At 37.0% G+C, this 22603-nt stretch overlaps 1 protein-coding gene across 1 annotated transcript in view; it reads left to right on the top strand.

The window, feature by feature from the left end:
• TENM3 (teneurin transmembrane protein 3) overlaps positions 1-22603 on the top strand; it is a 1412274-nt gene that overhangs the window by 1079357 nt on the left and 310314 nt on the right. The window contains exon 12 of the mRNA XM_042468494.1: positions 5487-5579. Coding sequence (XP_042324428.1) covers positions 5487-5579 — 93 coding nt within the window. The remainder of the gene's footprint in view (positions 1-5486; positions 5580-22603) is intronic.

Raw genomic sequence — 22603 nt, 5'->3', positions numbered from 1 at the left:
TCCTCAAATGTTCTTATTGGCACAAAATGCCCATAAGTTAAAAACGGGTTAGGTAATGAATTAAATAATCATTATGAATTCTTAATTTTTTTCCACCTCATGAACCTGGCTAATATTCCTGCTCCCTGTCTGGGGTCATCCAGGCTTAGTCCAGAGAATTTTATTTTGCCACTGTAAAGTACCATGTAAAAATTTAACACTGATCTGATTTGGTTAAGCAATTCCTTCTGCTTTATTAAATGAACAAATAGGTAAATCTTTAATATACCGAAAAATCCAGACATGAATGATAATGTGATTAATTATATTCTAACACAATGAGACAAAACTGTATAAATTAATTGAGTGCAAATCGACCAAAGAAACTAAACTATCTACAAACCATTTTTCTGATTGTCAAATTAAATTGCTTCTGACATCATTAAAAAACAAACCAGCAAATCTCAGATCTCTGTTGTTGTTGTTGTTGTTGTTGTTGTTGTTAACCACCCTTGAGTTGATCTTGACCTGTGGTGACCCGGTGGATGGGACATTTCCAAGATTCCCAATCCTCCACTATTCTACTTAGTTCCTGCAAAGTCATACTTGTGACCTCCTTAATAGAGTCCATCCATCTAGCATGTGGCATTCCTCTTTCTACTTCTCTCCACCTACCCTACCATTATTGTTTTTTTTCCAGTGAGTCATGTCTTATCATGATGTGTCCAAAGAGTGACAGCCTCAGTTTTGTCATCTTGTCTTCCAGAGAAATTTCTGGCTTGATCTGCTCTAGAACCCGTTTGTTTGCCTTTTTGGCTATCAGTATATCTTTGCATTCTAGGATGCTTTCTAGTTCTTTCATACCCTGTGTCCCCATACTTAATCTTCTGATTTCCTGACTGCAGTCTTCATTCCTATCAGTGTGTGGTCCCAGGTATGAGAATTCTTTTAGTATTTCTGTTTCTTCATTGTCTAGGTTTGTATACATTCTCTGTGGTCATTATTATGTTCAACAGCACTTTCTTCCTACAACTTTTTTAGTAGTTGTTGAAGGTCTGTGAGGTTCTCTGTTAGTACTATAGTGTCATCTTTGTGTATAGATGGTTGATATTTCTTCCTCCTATTTTCACTCCTCCTCCTCCTATGACAAAGTCTACTTTTCTTACAATGTGGTCTGCATATAAGTTGAAGAGGTAGGGTGATAAGACACAGCCTTATCTTCAGTCCCCCTTTGCCAATTGGGAACCATTCTGTTTCTCCATGTTCTGTTCTGACAGTAGTCTCTTGTCCTGAGTAAAGATTCCTCATCAGGACTATCAGGTGTGGTGGCATTCCCATGTCATTAACGGAATTCCATAGTCTTTCATGATCTATGCAGTCAAAAGCTTTGTTATAATTGAAGCACATGTTCATTTTCTTTTGGAATTCTCTGGTGTGTTCCATTAGCCATCGTATGTTTACAATGTGGTCTCTAGTGCCTCCTCCTTTCCTGAGCCCCACTTGGTCCCCTTTGAGCTCTGGATCAGGGCCACAGCAACAGCAAGCTGCAGCTCCGATCTGGCATTTTTTCAGCCCCAAAAGAAGTGGCAAAATGCCACTCCTTCTTGAGATGGAAAAGGCTGTCCTTGCCGCTGCAGCAGCTATTCCACATTTCTATAGCGCAACATGTGTAAACGTTGTGCTGCAGAAACATTGTGGTGCTGCCTGTTATCTAGTCAGGGGAGCAATGTGACACCACTTTGGGCTTGATGCCGGCTTTTTATGTTGGTTTGTACAGCCCCAGTGTTGCAGAATCTTGAGCATAATTTTGCTTTCATGTGAGATTAGTTCTATCATCCTGTAGTTGCTGCAGTCGTTTGTGTCTCCTTTTTTATGGATGGGAATGTATATTGATCCTTTGGCCATTGTTTTGTTTTCCTGCTGGCATATGTTAGTTATGTCATATGTCAACTGGAATATCACCTGTTCCTAGTGATTTGTTTTTTTGTCATTTCCTTTATTGCAGCTTCCACCTTGCTTGGGATGTGTACTCATTAGCAAATCATTCTTACTCACCTTCCTATGTAGCCTTTGCCATTTTTGATCTGGTTTTCCGCAAAACTTTATGTTGAATGTTTCTTGTGTTAAAATTGTTTTAACATAAATGTGCACATCATGTACATCACATAGGCCTAAAACAGTAAAAACTTCCTAAGCTGAAGAAGATACAGTTTAACGTGCCCAACACTTAAGACATTAAGATGCAACCTAAATAGTTAAATGCTTTTTGCATAATAACACAAGATATTGCAGCTATCACTGTAATAGTGTAGTACAGAAATGCACCATGCACATACTTAGTTGCTTAGCTGAGAAGATGATTCCTCCTGATTGCACATAAAAAGGAATATATTGAATACAGTTCAAAAACGGAGTACTAGGAATAATATCAAAATATGATGATTGTACAGCTGCAAAACATCTGGAGAGAGAAAGAGAAAAACAAGAGGAAAAGAGGTTCAAATCAACATAACGTACTTTAGTGAAGCATTGTCTGTGTTAGGAAAAAACTGTTATTTCTGTTGTGCCAGTTTAGTCACACAGTCAGTTCAGTCACTTTTAGAGTAATATTGATGCCATGCACTAGGAGATCTATAATTAACCTCTGCTTTGCTTCTGTGGTAATGTTTGCCAGATGTTGGCTCTTGAGTTAAAGCTACTGTTTTCTACTACAAACATTTGCAGCTAAAGACTAGTTCTGAAGTTTGGTTTTAGTAACATTATAGTTTCCCTCTAATCCAACTATTGCAACATGCCTTTGTTTTTGTTTCCCAATGTTTATATCCCAGATATTGCAGCATCTCTCTTATGTTCTGTTTTCTGAGCATTGCATTTAAAATGGTATCCTATTTGTACAACATATTCAGTAATAACGGACTATTTTGTTTATTCCATTTTCTAGTTAGTCATTCATGGTGAGAGAAGGATTTAGCTGAAATAAGGAAAATATTAATTCTAAAGCATTGCAGATGGAGTGATTAGTGAGTATTGGGAATACTGAATGGGTGGATTCATTCAGATGGCCCAAACGTGTCACTGTAGTGATGAGTTTCTGTGCTATATGTCCCTCCCCCCAAATCCAAACAACATTTTGTTAATTACTGGATTTGGGTGGTTTTGTTTTTTTAAATGTGTCTATGAGATAAATTCCTTTAAAAATGGCAATGTTTTCCTAGTGCTGATGTGGTTCATCAATGTAGCATAGATGGATAACTTTGTGAGCTTAGATATGGGTGTGTCTTACTCTCATCCTTTCCCATTTTGCGCTTGTTTACAAGTGTGTTCCATTTTGCAGTCCTTGTGTATTTTCTTTCTGCTTCTCCTTCATAGTCTTGTTGTTGTTGCTGCTGCTGCTGTTGTTGTATGTCTTCAAATTGTTTCTGACTTATGGTGACCCTAAGGTGAACCAACTACAGGGTTTTCTTGGCAAAATTTGTTCAGAGGGTGTTTGCTTTGCCTTCCTCTGAGGCTGTGAGAGTGTGATTTGCCAAGGTCACCTGTTGGGTTTTCATGACCAAGAGGGGATTCTGACTGACTCTAGAGTCATCCAGTGCTCAAATCATGCTGGCCCTCCAAAGTCTCCTTATAGCACTTAATTTTAAAGAATCTCTTTTGAAGGGCCTCAATGGTGGCATTCATTGTTTCCTTAGACAGACATTGTTCTTCCTTCCTGTGGAGCTTCTATTTGTCCTCTCATGTCACAACTTCTGCTGCCACCATCTGTGAAATGGTTGTTGCTACCTCTTGTAACAATCACCTATGTGATTCTTCTTGAGTGGGTTCTTTTCCAAAACAAAAGTTTCATTAAACCACTAGTACCAAAATACACTAACCACAATTGCACATCCATTGCCATCACAGGCATCACTGTGCTGACAATTAAGCTTAAAACACTGTGTTGTATCCTAGTTGGCACAATTACATGCTAATTCTAATTAGCCATCCTCAAAATCTTCAATGGTGTTTCTCTCCCCGCTCCCCGGGTGGCTGTGTGCAGTCAAAATGCTCATTACTATATTGTTGAGTGGCAAGATGATTTTGTCTGGTTGCCTAGGCAATGTGGAGATGCTTTTGTCTTCTACTGAAAAAGAGGATTCAGACGTTGCAATGAGTGAACTTCATGTTCCCCCCAAACACTTGGCTAAAATAGGAGTGTGACTTTGCAGTCTGCCATCAAGGTTACAAAGTTATCAGTTAGTTTTAGCTCACTTTGGCTTAGAAGTGACTGAATGTCCTACAGGTTTGCTAAGAAGAAAGTGTGACATAGCTGACATGGTTACACTATACACATTCCACCGTTTGTAAAAGGTTTTTTTCACCAGAACAGCAAGCATCTGCTTCAGTTTATTTAAATAAGCATGTATACTCTGGGCATATCCTTTGAAGAACTTTTCACAATGAGGGGTTGAGAATAGGTTACAATGCAAGCTAAATGGCGCCTCTTCATAGCAAGAATCCGAAAACAAGAAAACTGCACAGAACCTGGAAAGAACCCTCAAAGCTCTGCAGATCTTTTACCACATATACAGAAACATAGCCCAGATAATTTTGCAAAGGAAGAAGAAGGGGCAAAACCAGACACCCAAGAAGTTAATAAGTAGTGAGGAATGTTGCTGGCTAGAGATGAGGAATCAAAGAGGAGAGGTACCTGTTTCCAACACATTAAGAGGACAATGTATCCTGTCAATCAGCATCCAATATCCACCTTCTGTTCCCTGAACTCTTCCAGGACTTTGTCAGAAGTGGACTTGTATTTGCCAATAAGCTTTTATGTATTCCTATGAATGATCTCTAAAACTAGGACTAGTAAAAATCCAGGGAAAATGTAGTGACTGTCACTAGATATTGGTTGGAAATAATCTGCTAATCCTTCAAATAAATTTATGCTACTTTTATACTCAATTTTATATATTTTTCTGCCCTTTATATTTTCCCTGCAATTTTCATTTTATTGCTGGCATGTTTTAATCAGCTGAAGAGATTTTTTTGAATATATTAATATATCATCAAGGACTTGTTCTATAAAATTTGTTAAAGGATGGAGTTAATCATGAATCCTTTTCTGGAATACTGTTGTAATTCTCCCTCCATAAAGGATTTGGGAATGTGAGAGTTGATTCACAATGAATAAAATACTCTGCATCTGTTTTAGAATATATTTTAATGCTGCAGCTTATAGTTCTCTTAAGGCATATTCCACTTTAGTGACTCTTAATAGTAAGAGTACAAACAATTTGCTATGTATTAAACATAGTCACATTACTTTTAAATTCTGTTTGAACCAAAATCATGTATGTTGGCCTAAGTCATGGAATGAATGAGACATGGGTAATCATGGTTATGATTTTATCTTTTTGCCAGGGTATGATGAGGCACTATGTACTCTTTGCCTCTTTTAAAATGACTTCAGTTTCCAAGAAGGTTCAGTCCCTCTAAATGCAATTTTGATGTTATGGTTTTCTCAACAGGCACTACTGCTCAGACCACCCTATGTTGGAATGCTTCATATCATGATGAGGATCTGATCCTGATTGGAGATACTGAATCCCAGCAAAATACAAGTAAATAAGAGTAAAGATAATGATATATTAAACATAATTACAGTGAAATGCTGCTTCATAAATTTACACACTTCAGTAACGTCAAATTACTGTGATGGCAAAAATAGGCTCCTGCACAGAAATATCCACTTTTACAACTCTTGTCAAGAACATGTGCTACAGAAATAGAGTTGAGTTGTGTTGGAAAGTACAGTGTGAGGTAATGCTAAGCATATCAAAAGGTATACGTCATCCTTCTGGTATTCATCCTTGAATTCTAACATCACTGAGTGAACATAAGTAGATAACTTGGCTTAGAAATCCTAGATATACAAAAGTTGTGGAAATTCCCGCTGAAAAACTGAAACCGTTGTTATTTATTTCCTAGAAGAGGGAGAAAATGCACAACCCATTAAGTTACTGTGTTGTGTAATGGAAAGTGGGGATGAAGGAATTAAGCAACATTTTTGAAACTAATTTATTTTAGTGTGAGCTTTCATAGATATCAATTCCTTTTTTCCTCTGCCTTTAGATGCGGTCTGTTATTATTACTATTGTTACTGTGGCTTCTAAAATTTTGCCCATTTTCATGAAACTAAATGTTACTAAATATTTATAGTTAGTGCAATAAAATATATTACTATAAGTATTCACTACTACTCTTTTTTAATGATTCATTCTGTAGCTGTAAACCTTTAAAAGGCAAGGCATCTTAATCAAGATGCATTCCATGGTCTAAAGCAGAGAAGATGCCTCATGTTGCACTGCTTTTGAGCCTTCCTCTGCCCTCATGTTCAGATCACAGGCTTCAGGTGCTATACTCAGTACTCCAAAAACTCAATATTTAGGGAAGTAGAAAGTTCTTGTAGTAATCATCCTGCTCAAGCTAGTATTCCCAAGTCTCTGTTTGGTTCCAGGGGGAAAGAGTTCAAAGTTGTACCGAAATGAATGGGGATCCTCTTGTAAAAAAAAAAGAAAGAAAGAAAGAAAAGTGGTTGGTTATTGTATCTGCAAGAAATCAGGGGTTTAGGAAACTGTCTTGTTGAACTTTATACTAGCTAGTTCTCAACTGGACTATCATATTTGATTATTTTTAAAAAAGATAGAGACGAAAAGAGTATGTAAGATAACCATTCAGGATGTAGATTTTAAATGTGAAAGAAACTGATATGTGTAATCTATTGCAAACACAAGAATTGATAGTAAATGGTTTAAGGCTGCCAAAATTGAGCTCTGTCACTTCCATGAATAGAAAAAAGATTACAGATGCCCAAACAATATACAGCTATACAAGAACTCCTAAGAATCTTCCAGCGTACAGGAGATGGTTGCCAAGCAAGCTGTCCTTGCTGCGCTCATTGTAAAGTTATCCTTTGCAAACTTCCTTTGTAAGTTGATTGTCAAAGGTTGATATAGGTTAAATTTAGTGAGTGTCTTCACTATTCACTTGCTCCTGTAAGATATGGATGCAGGGTAGTATGGATTGACTCAAATCTGCTGCGGACACAAGGAGCAAAAACAAGTAGGTTTTTTAAAATCCAGATAAATATGTTTCTGTAAAAGTGTAGGCACTATATATGATGGCATCAGTTTCATGAATAATCTATAAACATTAAGATTTCAGAATTTATTTCAGCAACATTTTCTTCTTAAAATTCCTTGAGCTATTTGTTGGAGAACATGTGGGTGTGCTATTTAACAAACATGTATTGTTCTTCCTTCTTTGTGAGAAGCATTGATTTTTGTTATTTGAAAATCTCCATTGTGCTTCTCAACTTGTACACCCAGAGTCTGTGTAAAAAGAGTACAGCCATAGAATGTGGTGAAAATGCCAGGATACTTAGAACTGTTTGATGTTTTTGCTCTGGTTATTGTTTTTATCAGAGCGCATAGGCAGTGATCTACTATGTTACTTCCTGTTGTTGCTTTTCTGTACCTTCAAGTGGTTTCTGACTTAGGGCGAAACTAAGGCTACATCCACACTGCAAAAATAATCCAGTTTGATACCACATTATCTGCATGGCTCAATGCAATTGAATTCTGGGAATTGTAGTTTTGTGAGACATTTAGCCTTCTATGTTAGAGAGCTCTGCCACCACAACAAACTACAATTCCCAGAATTCCATAGCATTGAGCCATGGCAATTAAAGTGCTCTCAAACTGGATGCAGACTTAGGGTTACCATAAATCAGAAACACCTTGAAGGTACACTATAAGAACAGGTAATAACATAGTAGATTTTATTTTATTTCTACAGGGTGGATGCAGCCTAAGACGAACCTATCATAGGGTTTTCTTGGCAAGATTTAGGGGTTTGCCTTTGCCTCCTTCTGAAGTGAAAAGTGTGTGACCTCCCCAAAGTCACTCATTGGGTTTCCATTGCCGAGTGGGGGCTTTGAATCCTGGTTTCCAGACTCCAGAGTCATAATCCAGTGCTCAAACTACTACACCACTTTGGCTCAATAGATGTTGATAGGAAACAAGTGATCAGACTATCCGGTTAGCAAATACCTATGATTACATGATACATAGCTAATCAGACATGAGATTAGTCTTATTAGAAAACTACAAAACCAACTCTGGATAGTGAAAATTCTCGCATTGCTTATTTCCTGTTGAAAGTCTGATATCACATCAGATTTCACAGTCTATTGGTTCTAACCTACTCTTTGCTTTTTCTTTACTTTAAACCTGAAATGGGTTAATAAAATGTGTCTTATTTTAATAATAAGGGGAAAATAATAGATGATTGGTCAGTATGTAGAGATCAGTGGGATTCATTTTTTAAAGTGGACATATTTTCTGAATTTATTGTTCCTCACAATTTTACATTTTGTTTGAATATCTATGTTGCATTTTTGTTTATTATGTATATAAGTGTTTATATAAAATGCTTTCCCTCACCGTTCAGTCCTGAATGATTTTTATGCTTCAATGTTTTTTTTAAACTAGATAAGTTCTGTATTTCTGTTATTTTGGTAACTTTTTTGTGTATTTTGTCATACTAATTCAGGGTAAGGGGGAGAGTAAATGTTGATTGTGAGTTGTTATTATATATGTGTCTTTGGTTTCCTTTTTATGCAAAGTTGTAAAATACTAAAATTGTAATTTAGAAGAAAGATGCCTATATTTGGGATGGGAAGAAACTCTCTTAATATTTCTCCTGGCTTACAAAATGGAAATATTAAATATTTAGAGAGTGCTGAAAATCAACTCTTTGCTTGCATTGCAAAGTGTTCCCACCATCAAATTTGGATGAGATTTGGTTTACGTCTTTGCTATATCTGTTCCACAGCTACAGCTCAGAAAGCAAATTTACAATATCCAAGGGGTCGCTAGCATGGCTAATGAGAAGTTTGAAGGAAGCCATCAGATTTTTTTTAAAAGAACAAAAATGCAGACAAAATAGGGATACAAAAAAGGATATTGCTAATAGAATTTACATCAGCAAGATGTAGTTCTTCACACAATGCATAGTTAAACTGCTAAATTCACTGCCACAAGATGTCAAAATGGCTGCAAAACTAGGATGGCTTTCAAAGGGGACTGGATATATTCATAGAGGGTGGGGCCATCATTGCCTGTCATTCAGAATGATTAGTGCCAGTAGCAAATAGGCATTTTAAAAAGAATAGTTGTGTGTCTTTATGTATGGCTAGTCCTAGTTTGTAGACTCCCAATTTGAAAATTGGACACATATAATTATATCAATGAAGTACGAGAATAAATTCAGACCGCAAAGTGACTAGAGGTATGAAATTTCACTAACTGAATTTCAGTAATTAAACTGAATCGGAAATGAGATGGGAAAACAAGCCTCTAGTAGTAGCAATTTTATATGCAAACAGTATCAAATTGAGGCATGTTGCATTACAATTTGTAGGGTTTTCTGAAAACATCTGAACAAAATCTCTCTTCCTGTACATGGTGATGTGGGAAGGGCTTAATTCCCAAGGAAAGTGCCAGTAATAAAGAGTTTTAAGTTGCCTAAATATCAGGCTGTCTGTCCTGGAAATCCTGCTTTTTAATTTGATCAATATACATTTTTACCTCTCCAAGATCCACCAAGAGCCATGTAAACCTACTTCTTTTGTAAAACTGCTCTTGTGCAATGGTGGGCAGAATAAAACATGGTTGCAGCTTGTACTAAAAGAGAATGGCTATCCCTGTAGGCTTACAGGTAGGGTTGCCATAAGTCAGGACTTCCAAACCAGGACAAATGTAGGGCAACATTTTCAAATGTAGGACACATTTTAAAAAAAAAAAAATGGAGGACACGCAAAAAATTTGAGGATTTTTTAAAAATGTTAATATAAATGCATGATTTTTAGGCATGATCAAAATGGAGGACATTTTGGCATTATTCCTAGACAGATGGCAGAAATGGACTTGCCCTCGGGTTCAACTGTACTTCTCAGAAGTGTGTACTTGGGCAAGGGACTGTGGTTTTTCTTCACTGTGCATGAGTTTGTAAAAATCACAGCAAGTTACATTGGCCGTGCCTCAGAGGCTTGTTGATATCAATATCACCATCATCATCATCATCATCATCACTACAATTGTCCAAGAAAGGCAGACTTGTTAGCATTCAAAGCACCATAAATACACAGAAAATGTACTTGCATATATTTAATAATAAAAAATAATGTAATAAAATAAAAAACAAGCAATGATAAAAATCAATGAAATAAAATAAAATAAAAAGCAATAATAAAAATCAATAAAATAATATAAAAACAAGCAATAAAATAAATAAAATAAAATAAAAACAAGCAATCATAAAAATAAATGAAATAAAATAAAAAGCAATAATAAAAATTAATAAAATAAAAAAAACAAAAAATAAGTATTTTATATTTTTAAAAATTACTGTAATTAAAAAAAACAAACCCAAGGCAGACCTGAAATGGCCACTGACTCACTTTTCCACCTCCTCTTCATCCTCCCCATCTATCTCCTCCTCTTCATCCTCCCCATCTATCTCCTCCTCTTCATCCTCCCCCTCCTCCTCGGCGCAAGGGCTCCTTGGGAAGCCCCGCGCGAGGGCGCGCAAGTGGTGGATGCGCGTGCACACTGCCGCTGGCCCATGGTGCAGCCGGGGCAGCGCGCGCAAGGGAAGAGGAGCCCGTCCCCTTTGGCCAGCTGGCCAATGGCCGGCTGGCCCAAGAGGACGAGCTCCTCCGTCATAGCCCCGTGCGCGGGCGGGAAAGTCCCACCGTGGGTGGTGCGGTGGCGGCAGCGGCGGCGGCGCTGGCGAGGAGGAGGAAGGCAGCGCTGCCCAGTAGCAGGAGGGCGGCGCTGCCCAAGAAGAGGAGGAGGAGGTGGGTTGGCAGCCAGCCGCATTAGCGGCCACAGCAATGGCCGCATGAGTGAGGGCCCGGAGCCGGGACAAAGGCTGGGGTTGGGGGGAACCGGACCGGGGCAGGCAGGGAGGCCTTAAAGCGGGTTTGTCCCGGGGGCCACCGGGATATGGCATCCCTACTTACAGGAGTCACTGTTCTCTTGACCCTTCTCTGATTTTTAGTAAAAACAAACAAACAAACAAAAACACTAGGAAGAGTTGAGACCTGCTGTAATGAGTGGAGGAAGTTCACATCTCTGAATGAGTCACTCTATAGACCCTATGATTCCCACCCATGCCTAAGGGGTTCTATAGTGACTTTCTTATTAATGACTTAATCTGTTACTGAAATCACTTTGGTTTGGGGATAAAACTTGGCAAAAATTAAGTCCACAGATGTTATGAGAAAACATGGATATGGTTTGTGTGAGAAGGAGGAAAGAGAAAAGGAGGACAACCATCTTCATTTGCAAAATATTTGTTCTAGTAAAACAGTATTGGAGTGGGGTGTCGTGGGATGGGTGACTCATTTGCAGAAAGGCGAAATATTAGTCTTTTACAACAAAATATAAAAATGCAATGACAAGCATTGTCTTTGCAACCCGGTCTAATTCTAGGACAATATACCATCTTAAAATTCTGATATTAGAGGATTCAATGGTTTTGGTATAATATATAAGTTAATATTTTATAAGTTAAGTTAATGCAGAACAGATATAAAAATGAAATAAAAGAAGTCTCTTTTTTGTAATCCTAGAATAATTTTCTGATTTATAGAGTTTTGGGGTTCCCCCTTCCTTTTAAATGTATTTACCAGTGGGCAGGTACATTAGTAAAAAGATTGCTAGAGTAGCAATATGTGTAAATATATTTGCAAGGCTTTATTCACACACATATATTTCACCTCAGTCCATAGCAGCAGTATAACTATACCTGTTTTGAACTTAATTCTTATAATGTGTCCAAAGTGCATCAATAATCTTTGCAATGATCCTGTGTGATAGGCCAATATTATTATTAATTCCTGTATTGCATAAGTTGTAGCAGTTTGAGTATTGGACTGTGACTCTGGAGACCAGGGTTCAAATTGCTGCTCAGCCATGGAAACCCACTGGTGACTTTGGGTAAGTCACACTCTCAGCCTCAGAGGAAGGCAAAGGCAAACCCCCTTTGAACAATTTTTTCCAAGAAACCTTTATGGTAAGTTCACTTTAGGGTTACCATAAGTCTGAAAGAACAGCCAAGGAGGCTTTGAGGGAGAAGCTGAAAGAGAATGAGGACAGTGTAAGCCTCTGCAGAGAGACTGCCAGACTTCATGAGGCTTATATACAGTAAGCCCCTATTTAAAATAGTCACCTCAGTCACTCTTCAGGCTCTCTCATGTTGCTGCTGAATGTTTAGACTGAATAAGAAAGGAGGGAGGGTGGTCTTTCTTTCTCTGGTTAGGGCAAGGGAGGGCTAATGGGGTGGGAGTGCTGTTTTTAAACCAAGAGGAGCCTCTTGCCTTTGCCCCTGGTTACTGCATTCACACTGGGTCTCTATTCCAGCATTGACCAGTTTTTTTGGAGTCATTTTTGTCATTTTTTTCCAGTTTATACACAAGTATACATGAGGGTTCTATCAGGTGGAAGAAAGAATACAGGTATGCTTGTCCCTCCCACTTGCAGACTTCTTTGCATGTGTAGAGAAACCTCCTTGGTGTAGATGTATATCTCCAGTTTGGTAAAGATAAGAAGAACAGTGGTATAAGGATGCAAAAGAAATGTATTCATCAAACATATTCCTTTCCATAGATAGAGAATTGACGATCTTTGTGAGCCTCCTCAAAAATTATAAACAGTGTCAGAGCCTTTAGAATCTGGGCCACAGTGTCAATACAATACAGGAAAAACACTTGAAATACTGCAGATTATATGTAAAAGCCAGGTATATTTGTTATCCTCTTACGTGTTTATATATACATTAGTTGCTCTACTTTAATCTGATTATTTCTAATGACTAGGACAACATGACAATGTTCTTACGGGCATCACAGCTATTATTTTAGGGTGCCTGGGAATTGAAGCCACACTGAATCCTGAATACTAATACATTTGTTGTTGTTGTTGTTGCCTTAGCTATTTATGTATAAGAATTTTTTAAAACCTCAGTGGATTTTAAAGCTGGATTAACTGTTAACTCAACATAGTTATATTTTCTTTGCTTTATTGTTCCACAAGCTAGCTCTCTAGACAAGCCCAAACCAACTTTGATTATATTGCCCAGATTCTGCCTTTGTTCTCAGAAAAAACACCAAAGTGATTAGCCACTACCTGATTCGGGCCTAGGCATGCCACAAATTCCTTTCAATTTCATTTTTGCTCTTGAAGCTTACCTGTCTAATAAACCTTTGAACAATTATGGTTGAATAAATAACATTTATTCTTTTTATCTATTCACTGTCAAGCTTTTTATCTATTCATGGTTATAGTACATCCATGAGAGTGCAGAGCAGCTGTAAGCACAACTGCCTCATCATTTCCATTCATGTTTCACTGTATTTAGGCCTGGTTGCCAAAACAGTAGATACTTGGGAAGAGCACTTGTCACCTCAACCTGCCTTTTCAGATCTAATATTAGAAAGTAAGTAAGTAAAGCAAGGGTGAGAATTGTATGGCTCTCCAGATGTTGTTGAACTACAAATCTTAGTGGCCCCAGCCAGCATAGCCATTACTTGTGAATGATGGCAGTTATTGCTCATTATCATCTGGAGGGCTAAACAATACCCACCCTCTGCTTTAGAAGGAAACTCAGAAGAAAAGGTTGCTTAGCTGAAGATGTTGTATAAGTACCCCACTGCATCCCAGCATCCATTTATATTTCTGCATGACCTTTCCATCTTGCAGTTGCATTATTTCCAAAGTGACAGGCCAATTACGTTATTATGTTAAGATGACATAATTTAGTTACAGTCCAGTGCAGTCTCAGCAGCAAACATTGTAAGAGATAAAATTTTAGAAAACTAAATATACAATATAAGACAGGCGATTTGAGAAAATAAGAGTGATATTCCATAACAGCCAGCCTGCAGCTCCCACCATAACCCAGAAGGCATCATACTAAACATACAGAAACAATAAAAATTCAAACACTTCTGTTATTCAATATAAGCAAAGCCCAAATCCATCAACAAGTGTGTTGAACGACAATATAGATGTAATCCTCATTTCACATGTTTTTGGAAGGAAGTGGATGGAGAACACATTAAAAGAAAAATATGCATTGACCTAGTCAGTAATATCATACTTTGACTTAGGGTGAATCTCCAATGTCAGACAGGCTTTTGCTGAGGAGCAAGACTAATTGTGCCAAACAGCTACCAGGCAGCAGCACTAGTGGGGGTTAGTACTGACAGACGATCGCTCAGAGCCAACAGCAGTGGCATCATAGCTAAAACCTGTTAGCACTGTGAAGAAGAAGTTATGGTAAAAAAAAAGTCTTTTACCATGAAAACTATATGATGGCACAGTCCAAAATAAACCAAGACAGTGCCAGAAGATGAAACACTCAGGTCAGAAGGCACTCAACAAACTACTTGCAACAGAGGACAACTATGAGTAGCACTGTGGCCAGTGTCACAGCTGAACTGAAGCTGTAGGACATTTAACTGTTGGCATACTTAGAGACTAAAGAAAAGTCCAAAGCTGCATATTATAGGCACCTGGAATATGAGAAACGTGAATAAGGGGAAGCTAGATATAATAAAACAAGAACTGGATCTTACAAACCTTGCAGTGCTTGGAGTGAGTGAGCAAAGGTGGACAGGAATGGGACATTTGAGTCAGATAATTACCCAGTGTTTTACTCAGAAAATGAAAATCTAAGAAGAAATGGGATGACAAAAGCAGCCAAAGGATATAATGCAATGTCTGGTTGAATGATATCAATAAAACTACAGGGAAAACCACAATCCAAGTTTATACTGTCACTACAGAGCCAGAAGAAGAAAGAATGGAAGGATTCTTTATTGGAGTCCAGGAGGAAATTCATCACACACCAAAACAGGACATTTTGGTAATAATAGGCAGTTGGAGCACAAAAATAGGAAACAGAAGAACCAAACAATATAGGAGAATTTGGCCTAGGGCTAGGGAATGAAGCAGGAGAGTAACTGATTAAATTCTGTGACGGTTGTAAGGCAACCCAAGAGGTGACTGTACAGTTGGCCATTCTTATACAGTACACAGATTTTTTTTAATACATGGATTCAAGCATCTACAGTTTGTAAATGTTAAAAAAAAGTATAAATTTCAAATATCAAACCTTGATTTTCCATTTTTTATAAAGGACACCGTTTTGCTATGTCATTATATTTAATGGGACTTGAGCATACACGGATTTTGTTATCCACTAGGGATCTTGGATCCAAACCTCAGCGTATAACAAGGGTCCACTGTATATCCGAATACCACCTGATGTCCAATACAGAAATCAGATAAACTACATAATAAAAAGTGGAAGATAGAAAACCAATACCAGGAGCAGATAGTGGCACAGATCATGAAGTACTAATATCAAAAATTATAATAAAGCTAAAGAGTAACACCAAATCAATAATTGTGCCAAAATACAACCTGAAGAACATCCCTGTAGAATTTAAGGCTAATATAAAAAATAGATTTGCACTATTAAGCCTAATTGACCATGAACCAGAAGAACTCTCGACTTAAGCCAGGGACATTTTGGGAGAAGAATGGAAGGGGGGAAAACACTATCTTCAGACAAAAAAGAAAAGGTCTTCACTGAATGACAGAGGAAATTCTTCAAGCAGTTAATGATACACTGAAGAATTATATAAAAGAGATAAAAGGATGACCGAGTCTTTCAAGGAAGAACCTACAATTTTAGAAAGTAAAGTGGAAGCTTCACTCAGGGCACTTGGGATAAGTAAATCACCAGGAAGACATGGCATAGCCCCTGATTCTGGGCCCATTTCCTCATCCATATGCCATTAAAATTAGAGGGAATACCAACTGGAAGATAATCTTGAGCCAATAAAATATAGCTAATATTTTGGCCAGGATTTCAAGTGAGCATCACGTGGGCTCCGCTTGTACATCTGCCTTGGGAAATGATTTAAAGACACCCTGAGCTCTTGTTAAAATTTTTGTTGTATTCAGTCCAGTACTGTCATATCAGAGGGAACCCACACTGCAGCTCCACATAGCAACTGGGGCAGTAGTTTACCCTTATAAAGATCCTGAAGGGACATCACAAACCTACTCCCAGAAACAGATGACATCATACTGCTATGGAAATAGCAAAGACTTGGAACAATTACTGAAGGAAGTGAAGGAAGAAAATGCAAAGGCAGGTTTTCAATTGAAGATTAAGAAAACACAATAAAGACCATAGATGATTTACATAAAGTTAAAATAGGCAATAAAGACTTTGAGATAGTCATTCACCAAAATGGAGATGCAGTCAAGAGATGGGAAGAAAATGAAGACATGGAAGGATAGCTATAAAGAATCTAGACAAAATTCTGAAGTGTAAAGATATCATCACTGAATACTAAAGTTAGGATTGTCCACCTCAATATATTTCCAATTTCTGTATACAGGGTCAAAGCTGGACAGTGAAGAAGGTTGAAAGAAATCGAATTGGCTAACGTTAAATGTGGTGCTGGAGCAGAGTTCCATGGATATTCTGAACTGCCAAAAAGACAAATAAATGGGTCCTAGAGCAAATCAAGCCTGCATTCTCCCTAGAAGCCAAGATAGCTAAACTGAGACTGACATACTTTGACCATAACATGAAAAGACATGACTCATGAGAAAAACAATAGTGTTTGGTAAAACAGAATAATAATAATAATAATAATAATAATAATAATAATAATAATAATAATTATTATTATTATTATTATTATTATTATTTATAGCCCGCCCAATCACAAGCAATCTGGGCAGGTTACAGCAATAAAAATACAGAGAATACAATAAAATAAATAAAATAAAATAAAATAAAAGGCAGATGGTCCCTGAGTCTGCAAGACCTGAGCAGGACTGTTGATAACCTGAGCAGGGCTGGAGATCTTTCATTCATCGGGTCACCATATGTTGAAGTCAACTTGACGGCAGTTAACAACATCAACAAATAGTAATGTTTCACATTGTACATTTATGTAAGTAGAAATGTTTATTTCCATTTTTAATATAAATTATATGGACAAAACTTTGCAGTCTTCCATGTTGTTTTATTTGCTGCCATCATCAACCTCTTATATTCATTTCCATCTTTCAGTATTAATTGGTGACATGCTATGTGTCAGTAAGCTGTCCCCAAATATTCAAATGCTTATCAGCTCTATTTGTTTCTATGAAATAATGGATTGCAACTATTTATTTATTTATGGATTTCAACTCTTTCTAATGAAGAGATAATAGAGTGGGCCTGTGATTTCTAACTATTGAATTCTGTAATTTTGTGAGACATTTATCATTGTCTGTCATAGTGCTTTGGTGCCACAATAAAATAAAATTTCCAGGATTCCCTAGCACTGAGCTAGGGCAGTGAAAGTGGTCTCAAACTGGATTATTTCTGCAGTGTGTTTTGGACCATAGTTAATTTAAAATTTAAATTAAAGTTACTTCAGTCTAAAAGATGTAGACTAACTTCAGTCACCCAGAGGGCCTTTTCTACTGCTGCTCTGAAGCTATGGAATGACCTGCCAGAGGAGATCAGCCACATTTCTATTCTTGCAGTCTTTAAGAAGGTTCTTAAGACGGATCTCTTCCAGCAGGCCTTCCCAACATAGCTCCGCTCCCAGTATACTGTGATTTATGTCGCTCTGTCCACTACTTTTCCCCTTAATTTTAAAACTATTGTATTTTATTGTTTTTAAATGCTGATTATTTAATTGTAATTTTAGTATTGGGATGGCAGGTTGGGAAGGGATTAATTTTTAATTTTATTGTATTTTCTATGTATTGTTGTAATCCACCTGGATTCCTTGTGATTGGGCGGGCTATAAATAAATCATTCATGTTGTTATTATTATTACTATTATTAAAGCTTATAGTTAAATTAAATTAGGGGATGCAGTGGTTCAAGTGGTTAAGACGCTGACTCTGTTGATTGCAAGATCAGCAGGTTGGTAGTTTGAGGCTTGGGTGCCGCATTATAGGGTGAGCTCCCATCACTAGTCCAGCTACTGCCAACCTAGCAGTTTGAAAGCGTGCAAATGCAAGTAGATAAATAGGTACCACTTTGGTGGGAAGATAAGCAGCATTTTGTGCAATCATGCTGTCCACATGATCACAGAGTAGTCTCTGACAACGCTGGCTCTTTGTCTATGTAACAGAGATGATCAACGCCCCCTGTGGTTGGACATGGCTTGTTGATCCTGTCAACGGGGAATACCTTTACCTTTACCTTATAGTTAAATTAATAACTGAATAATGTAGCTTAGTGGTTAACTATTATGTCTTATAGTTGTAGAACAATATAAGTTTGCAGAAATATATTTTTATATTTTGATACAGGTAATTTTGATAAACGCATTATAATTTGTAACATAAATAAAAGAAACAAGGAACAAAAAACTATTTGACTGACTGACTTCTAAAAAGATATATCAATGAGATACAAGTGAGGATGCCATTATATATGTGTGTTCTTGCCAGTGTCTGCTCCAGAAAGCTATCTGCCATTCATGTGGTTCTATAAAAATGCTACTGTGATCTTAATTAAGATCATGTCAGCAGATCATTATTCATCTTAATAGTTGCATTTTATGCCAATGATTATTTTATCCATCGTGTAAACCTATCCAGGCCTGAAACAGATGAGCCAATTGATGCATTTTCTGTGTTTAGATGATGTACGCCGTGGATGTGGCTGGAAGCTGCACTGATGCCATGTCTTCTGAAAAGAACCAGGCCAAAAAGGAGCAGAAAAATCAGCTCATTTTCAGTGGCCCAGTTCAGGACCATGGCAGCGTGGGGTTGCTGCGGTCCTGGAATAAATGGCACCACAGCGGTCCCACCATGGTCCTTTTAGCCCATCTGTTTTGATGGGATACCAACGGTCTAGTGCACAACAATACAACTGTTAAAAAGCAATGGAAACTAAATATAAGTGTCTGGTGTTCAGTATGATAGTTTTAAATATTTTAATGGGCCTTGTAAAAGAAGGTGCTTTATTCTTGTTGATACACTGGCAAAGCCATATAATGTCTACTTTTATTTTCAACAGCTGTTTATATGTTCAGTTTTAAGTATGGCTAAGATTAGTCAAATAAAGCCTTTTGAGACGGTGGGGAACATGATATTTCTGACCAGCTGCAAAAATTTTAGCCTCATAGAAGAAAAATGAAAAGAATAAAAGAAAAGGCATGTTATGTATTAGCCTTTTTTCTTTTTTATGATTTAAAATTCCTATAAACCCTTAATAGAACTCTAATGTTTTGTGACTTGAGCAATTCTTCATCATCCAGCTGTTTTCAGGTTGCTTTTAGTTCAATTTAAAGTTTCTTTGATTCAATAGATTAATGCTGACTGTATTTATGGACTTTAAATCCAGAGTCACACAGTGTTTAATAAAATGTGATTGAAATTGCTATAAACCTATTATAATTTGGATAAATGAGAAGGACAATATTAGAAATAATGTTCACAGTATTTGAATACCACTATTAAAAAATTGCCCTATTCTGTTTGTTCTCTACCATTTAAGTAATATTAAGTAGCATACCGAATATAAAGCCTCAATTCAGTTAAAATTGCCCTGTATGCCTACTACCTTGATAGGAAAGGAGGCCATAAATATTCGGGTATGAAGAACAATGCATATGGTTCTAATTGAACATTCCTAAGTTTGGTTTAATGCAGACAGCCAAATGTGGTTTTGCAATAGAATGTCATTTTTATGTTATGTAGAAACAGAACTGTTCCATGCTTTCATTCATTGTTGAGGAGAATTAACTATTTAAAACTATGTTAATATTGGCATAAATTTTGAAAATTAACATATAATATATTTTTTTTAAAACATGACTTCACAGGAACAGCTATCAATTGAGCTTGTGGCTGTGGGAGCTTAAAGGCTTGGAAATATATGGACTCCAAATGTTGAGCTGCATTTCTTCTGTAAACTGATAATAAAAACATGGTCAACAATGCAATAATCCCACCTCGATCCGTGGGGAGAGGCGGGAAAATATAAATAAAAATTATTATTATTATTTATTAATAAATATTTCTTCACCTTTCTGTGCCATATATTGTGTTATTAAATTATTCACATCCATTTAGACTGTTGCATATTATGGAACCCTAACGAGCCAATAGACTTTGTATTTTGTGTGCAGATAAAAGAAAATAGGAATACAATATGCCCTTCACATTCACTGGGGTTAAGGGTGCAGGACCCCTGTGAAACTGGGAAAATGACATAAAAACCCACTTTTTACCAAGATAACACCTCTCTAGAAATCTCTAGGCCCAGCAGAACCCTTTGGTCCACATTAGGTGTAAGTTGACCATAGAATCACGCTGGCAGACCTAGAGATGCCTAGAGAAGTTCTTTGGCATTGTTTTCCTTTGCTTTGTCCTTTACATTCTGTGTTGCATGCCCTTAAGTTTTACCCTCAACTTAGCCGCAGGTCACATCAAAATCCATACTTTTGCTACAAAAACCTGTCCTCAACGTATACCATGGAGCTATGGATTCAACCACCCACAACTTGCTTAGATCCTGCAAGTTCAGGCCTGTGACCTCTCTGATTGAGTCTGTCTGTCTGACGTGGTCTTCCTCTCTTTCGGTTGCTTCTACCTTCCCTAGCATTATGATCCTTTCTAGTGAGCAATGCCTTCTTATGATACAACATCCTCAGTTTTGTCATCTCTGCTTTCAAGGAAAGTTCAGGTTCAATAAATTCAGGCTCAGTCTGGTCAAGGACCTGTTTGTTTGTCTTTCTGGCTGTCCACAATATCCTGGGCACTCTTTTCCAGTACCATATCTCAAAAGAGTTTATTTTCTTTCTGTCTGTTTTCTTTACTCTCCAGCTCTAGCACTCATGCATTGTGATGGGGAATACAATAGCTTGAATGATTCTGATTTTAGCATTCAGTTGTATATCTGTACACTTAGGATTTTATCTAGTTTCTTCATGGTTGCCCTTCCTAGTTTTCATCTACTTCTGATTCTTTGACTGCAGTTTCCATTCTTATCAGTGTTTGATCCAAGGTATGGGAACTCTTTAACTATTTCGATTTCCTCATTATGTAGGTTCAGGTTGACTTATACAAGAGTATATATGGTATACTTATCAGATAAGATTTTAAAAGTTATCTTTTATTTTGATGGATCCTGCACTCGTGCATTTGGTTATCAACACTATCAATTGTTTATTAAGACTAACCTTATAATTTAGTTCTGGACTCTGAATGCATTTTATCTAGTAGAAGTATGTTAGGAAAGGAAAAATATAGATTTATTTGAACACTTCTTTTAATTCAGTGACTATTGTGCTGACAACAGAATGGCTTTGTCATGCATTCTATTGGACTGGAATAAATTAAATAGAAAATGTGATTCTACAAGTCACTTTATCTTGTATTCTGTGACCCTATGGAAGAATACAGCAGAATTATCAATGAGCCAGAAATATGTTTTCAAATCATTTCAATTTATAAAACCATGCAAGTGAAGGGGGGAAGAAACATATAGGTAATCAAGCTAAGAATATTAATTTCGGTATTTGTCATGTACTTGTTTAGATATTTGTCTTGTGCTTTATTTGGTTGAAAGTTAACAGCTGATTAAATTTTAAAGCAATAATAATGTTTGAAACCTGAATAAGAAATGGATGAACAGCCTAGCTATAATAGTGTTATGAAATCCATTCCTGCTTATGTGAGATGAAAACACCCATGAAAATAGCCATAAAACAATACTCCTATACATCAGATGGAAATTATTTCAGTACTATATTGTATTATCAGATTTAAATCAAAGCCACTTGTACACTGTAGATACCATACACTGTCTTCCACCCTTTATATAAAATCCTCTGTAATTCAAGAGCTACACACACTGTGATCTAATATGCTCAGTATTCCCCCCTAACAAAAAAGGTGAAGGATAGGAAAAATGTTCATCCTTCTCCTATGTGCACCTTTATAAAAGTAAAGCATGTGGTTCTGGTTGCATCAAACATTGGTTGTGATTGGATTTTCACTATTCATGTTTTATTGTGAACAGAATGAGCTGTTGTTACATAGTCTTCTCTGCCTGTACTCCAAGCATTTTTTTTAATTAACTACAGTTTAGCACTGTGGTCTGTTGAAACAAGCCATCTTCTCCTTCGTTTTCTTTCTTTCTTTCTTTTGCATCTTATAAATTTTCACTTATTATGTGTTCTGTATGCATATGGGCACACACACACAAAGACAATTTTACAAATCATAACAAAAAACACTTAACAATTAAACATGCTATAGGACCTTAAATTATAATGAATCTTTTGTCATTCATGTATAGTTCAATGGATAGAGAAGATATGTTCTGTGTAGACTCAGTGGTACTGTCCTGTCAACTGGAAGTGGTCCAGATTTTTTTTTTTCCGGTTGTAAAGAGAAGTATATTCAGAGGATTCTTTCTTGGGAGAGATAACAAACAAATCTTCATCTTTCTTTTCCTGTGGTTTCATTTTATATGT

This window comes from Sceloporus undulatus, chromosome 5, assembly GCF_019175285.1.
Source record: "Sceloporus undulatus isolate JIND9_A2432 ecotype Alabama chromosome 5, SceUnd_v1.1, whole genome shotgun sequence".
Taxonomy (NCBI): Eukaryota; Metazoa; Chordata; class Lepidosauria; order Squamata; family Phrynosomatidae; genus Sceloporus; species Sceloporus undulatus.
The sequence above is the reverse complement of the archived record's forward strand: the minus strand, read 5'-3'. Positions and strand labels throughout refer to the sequence as shown.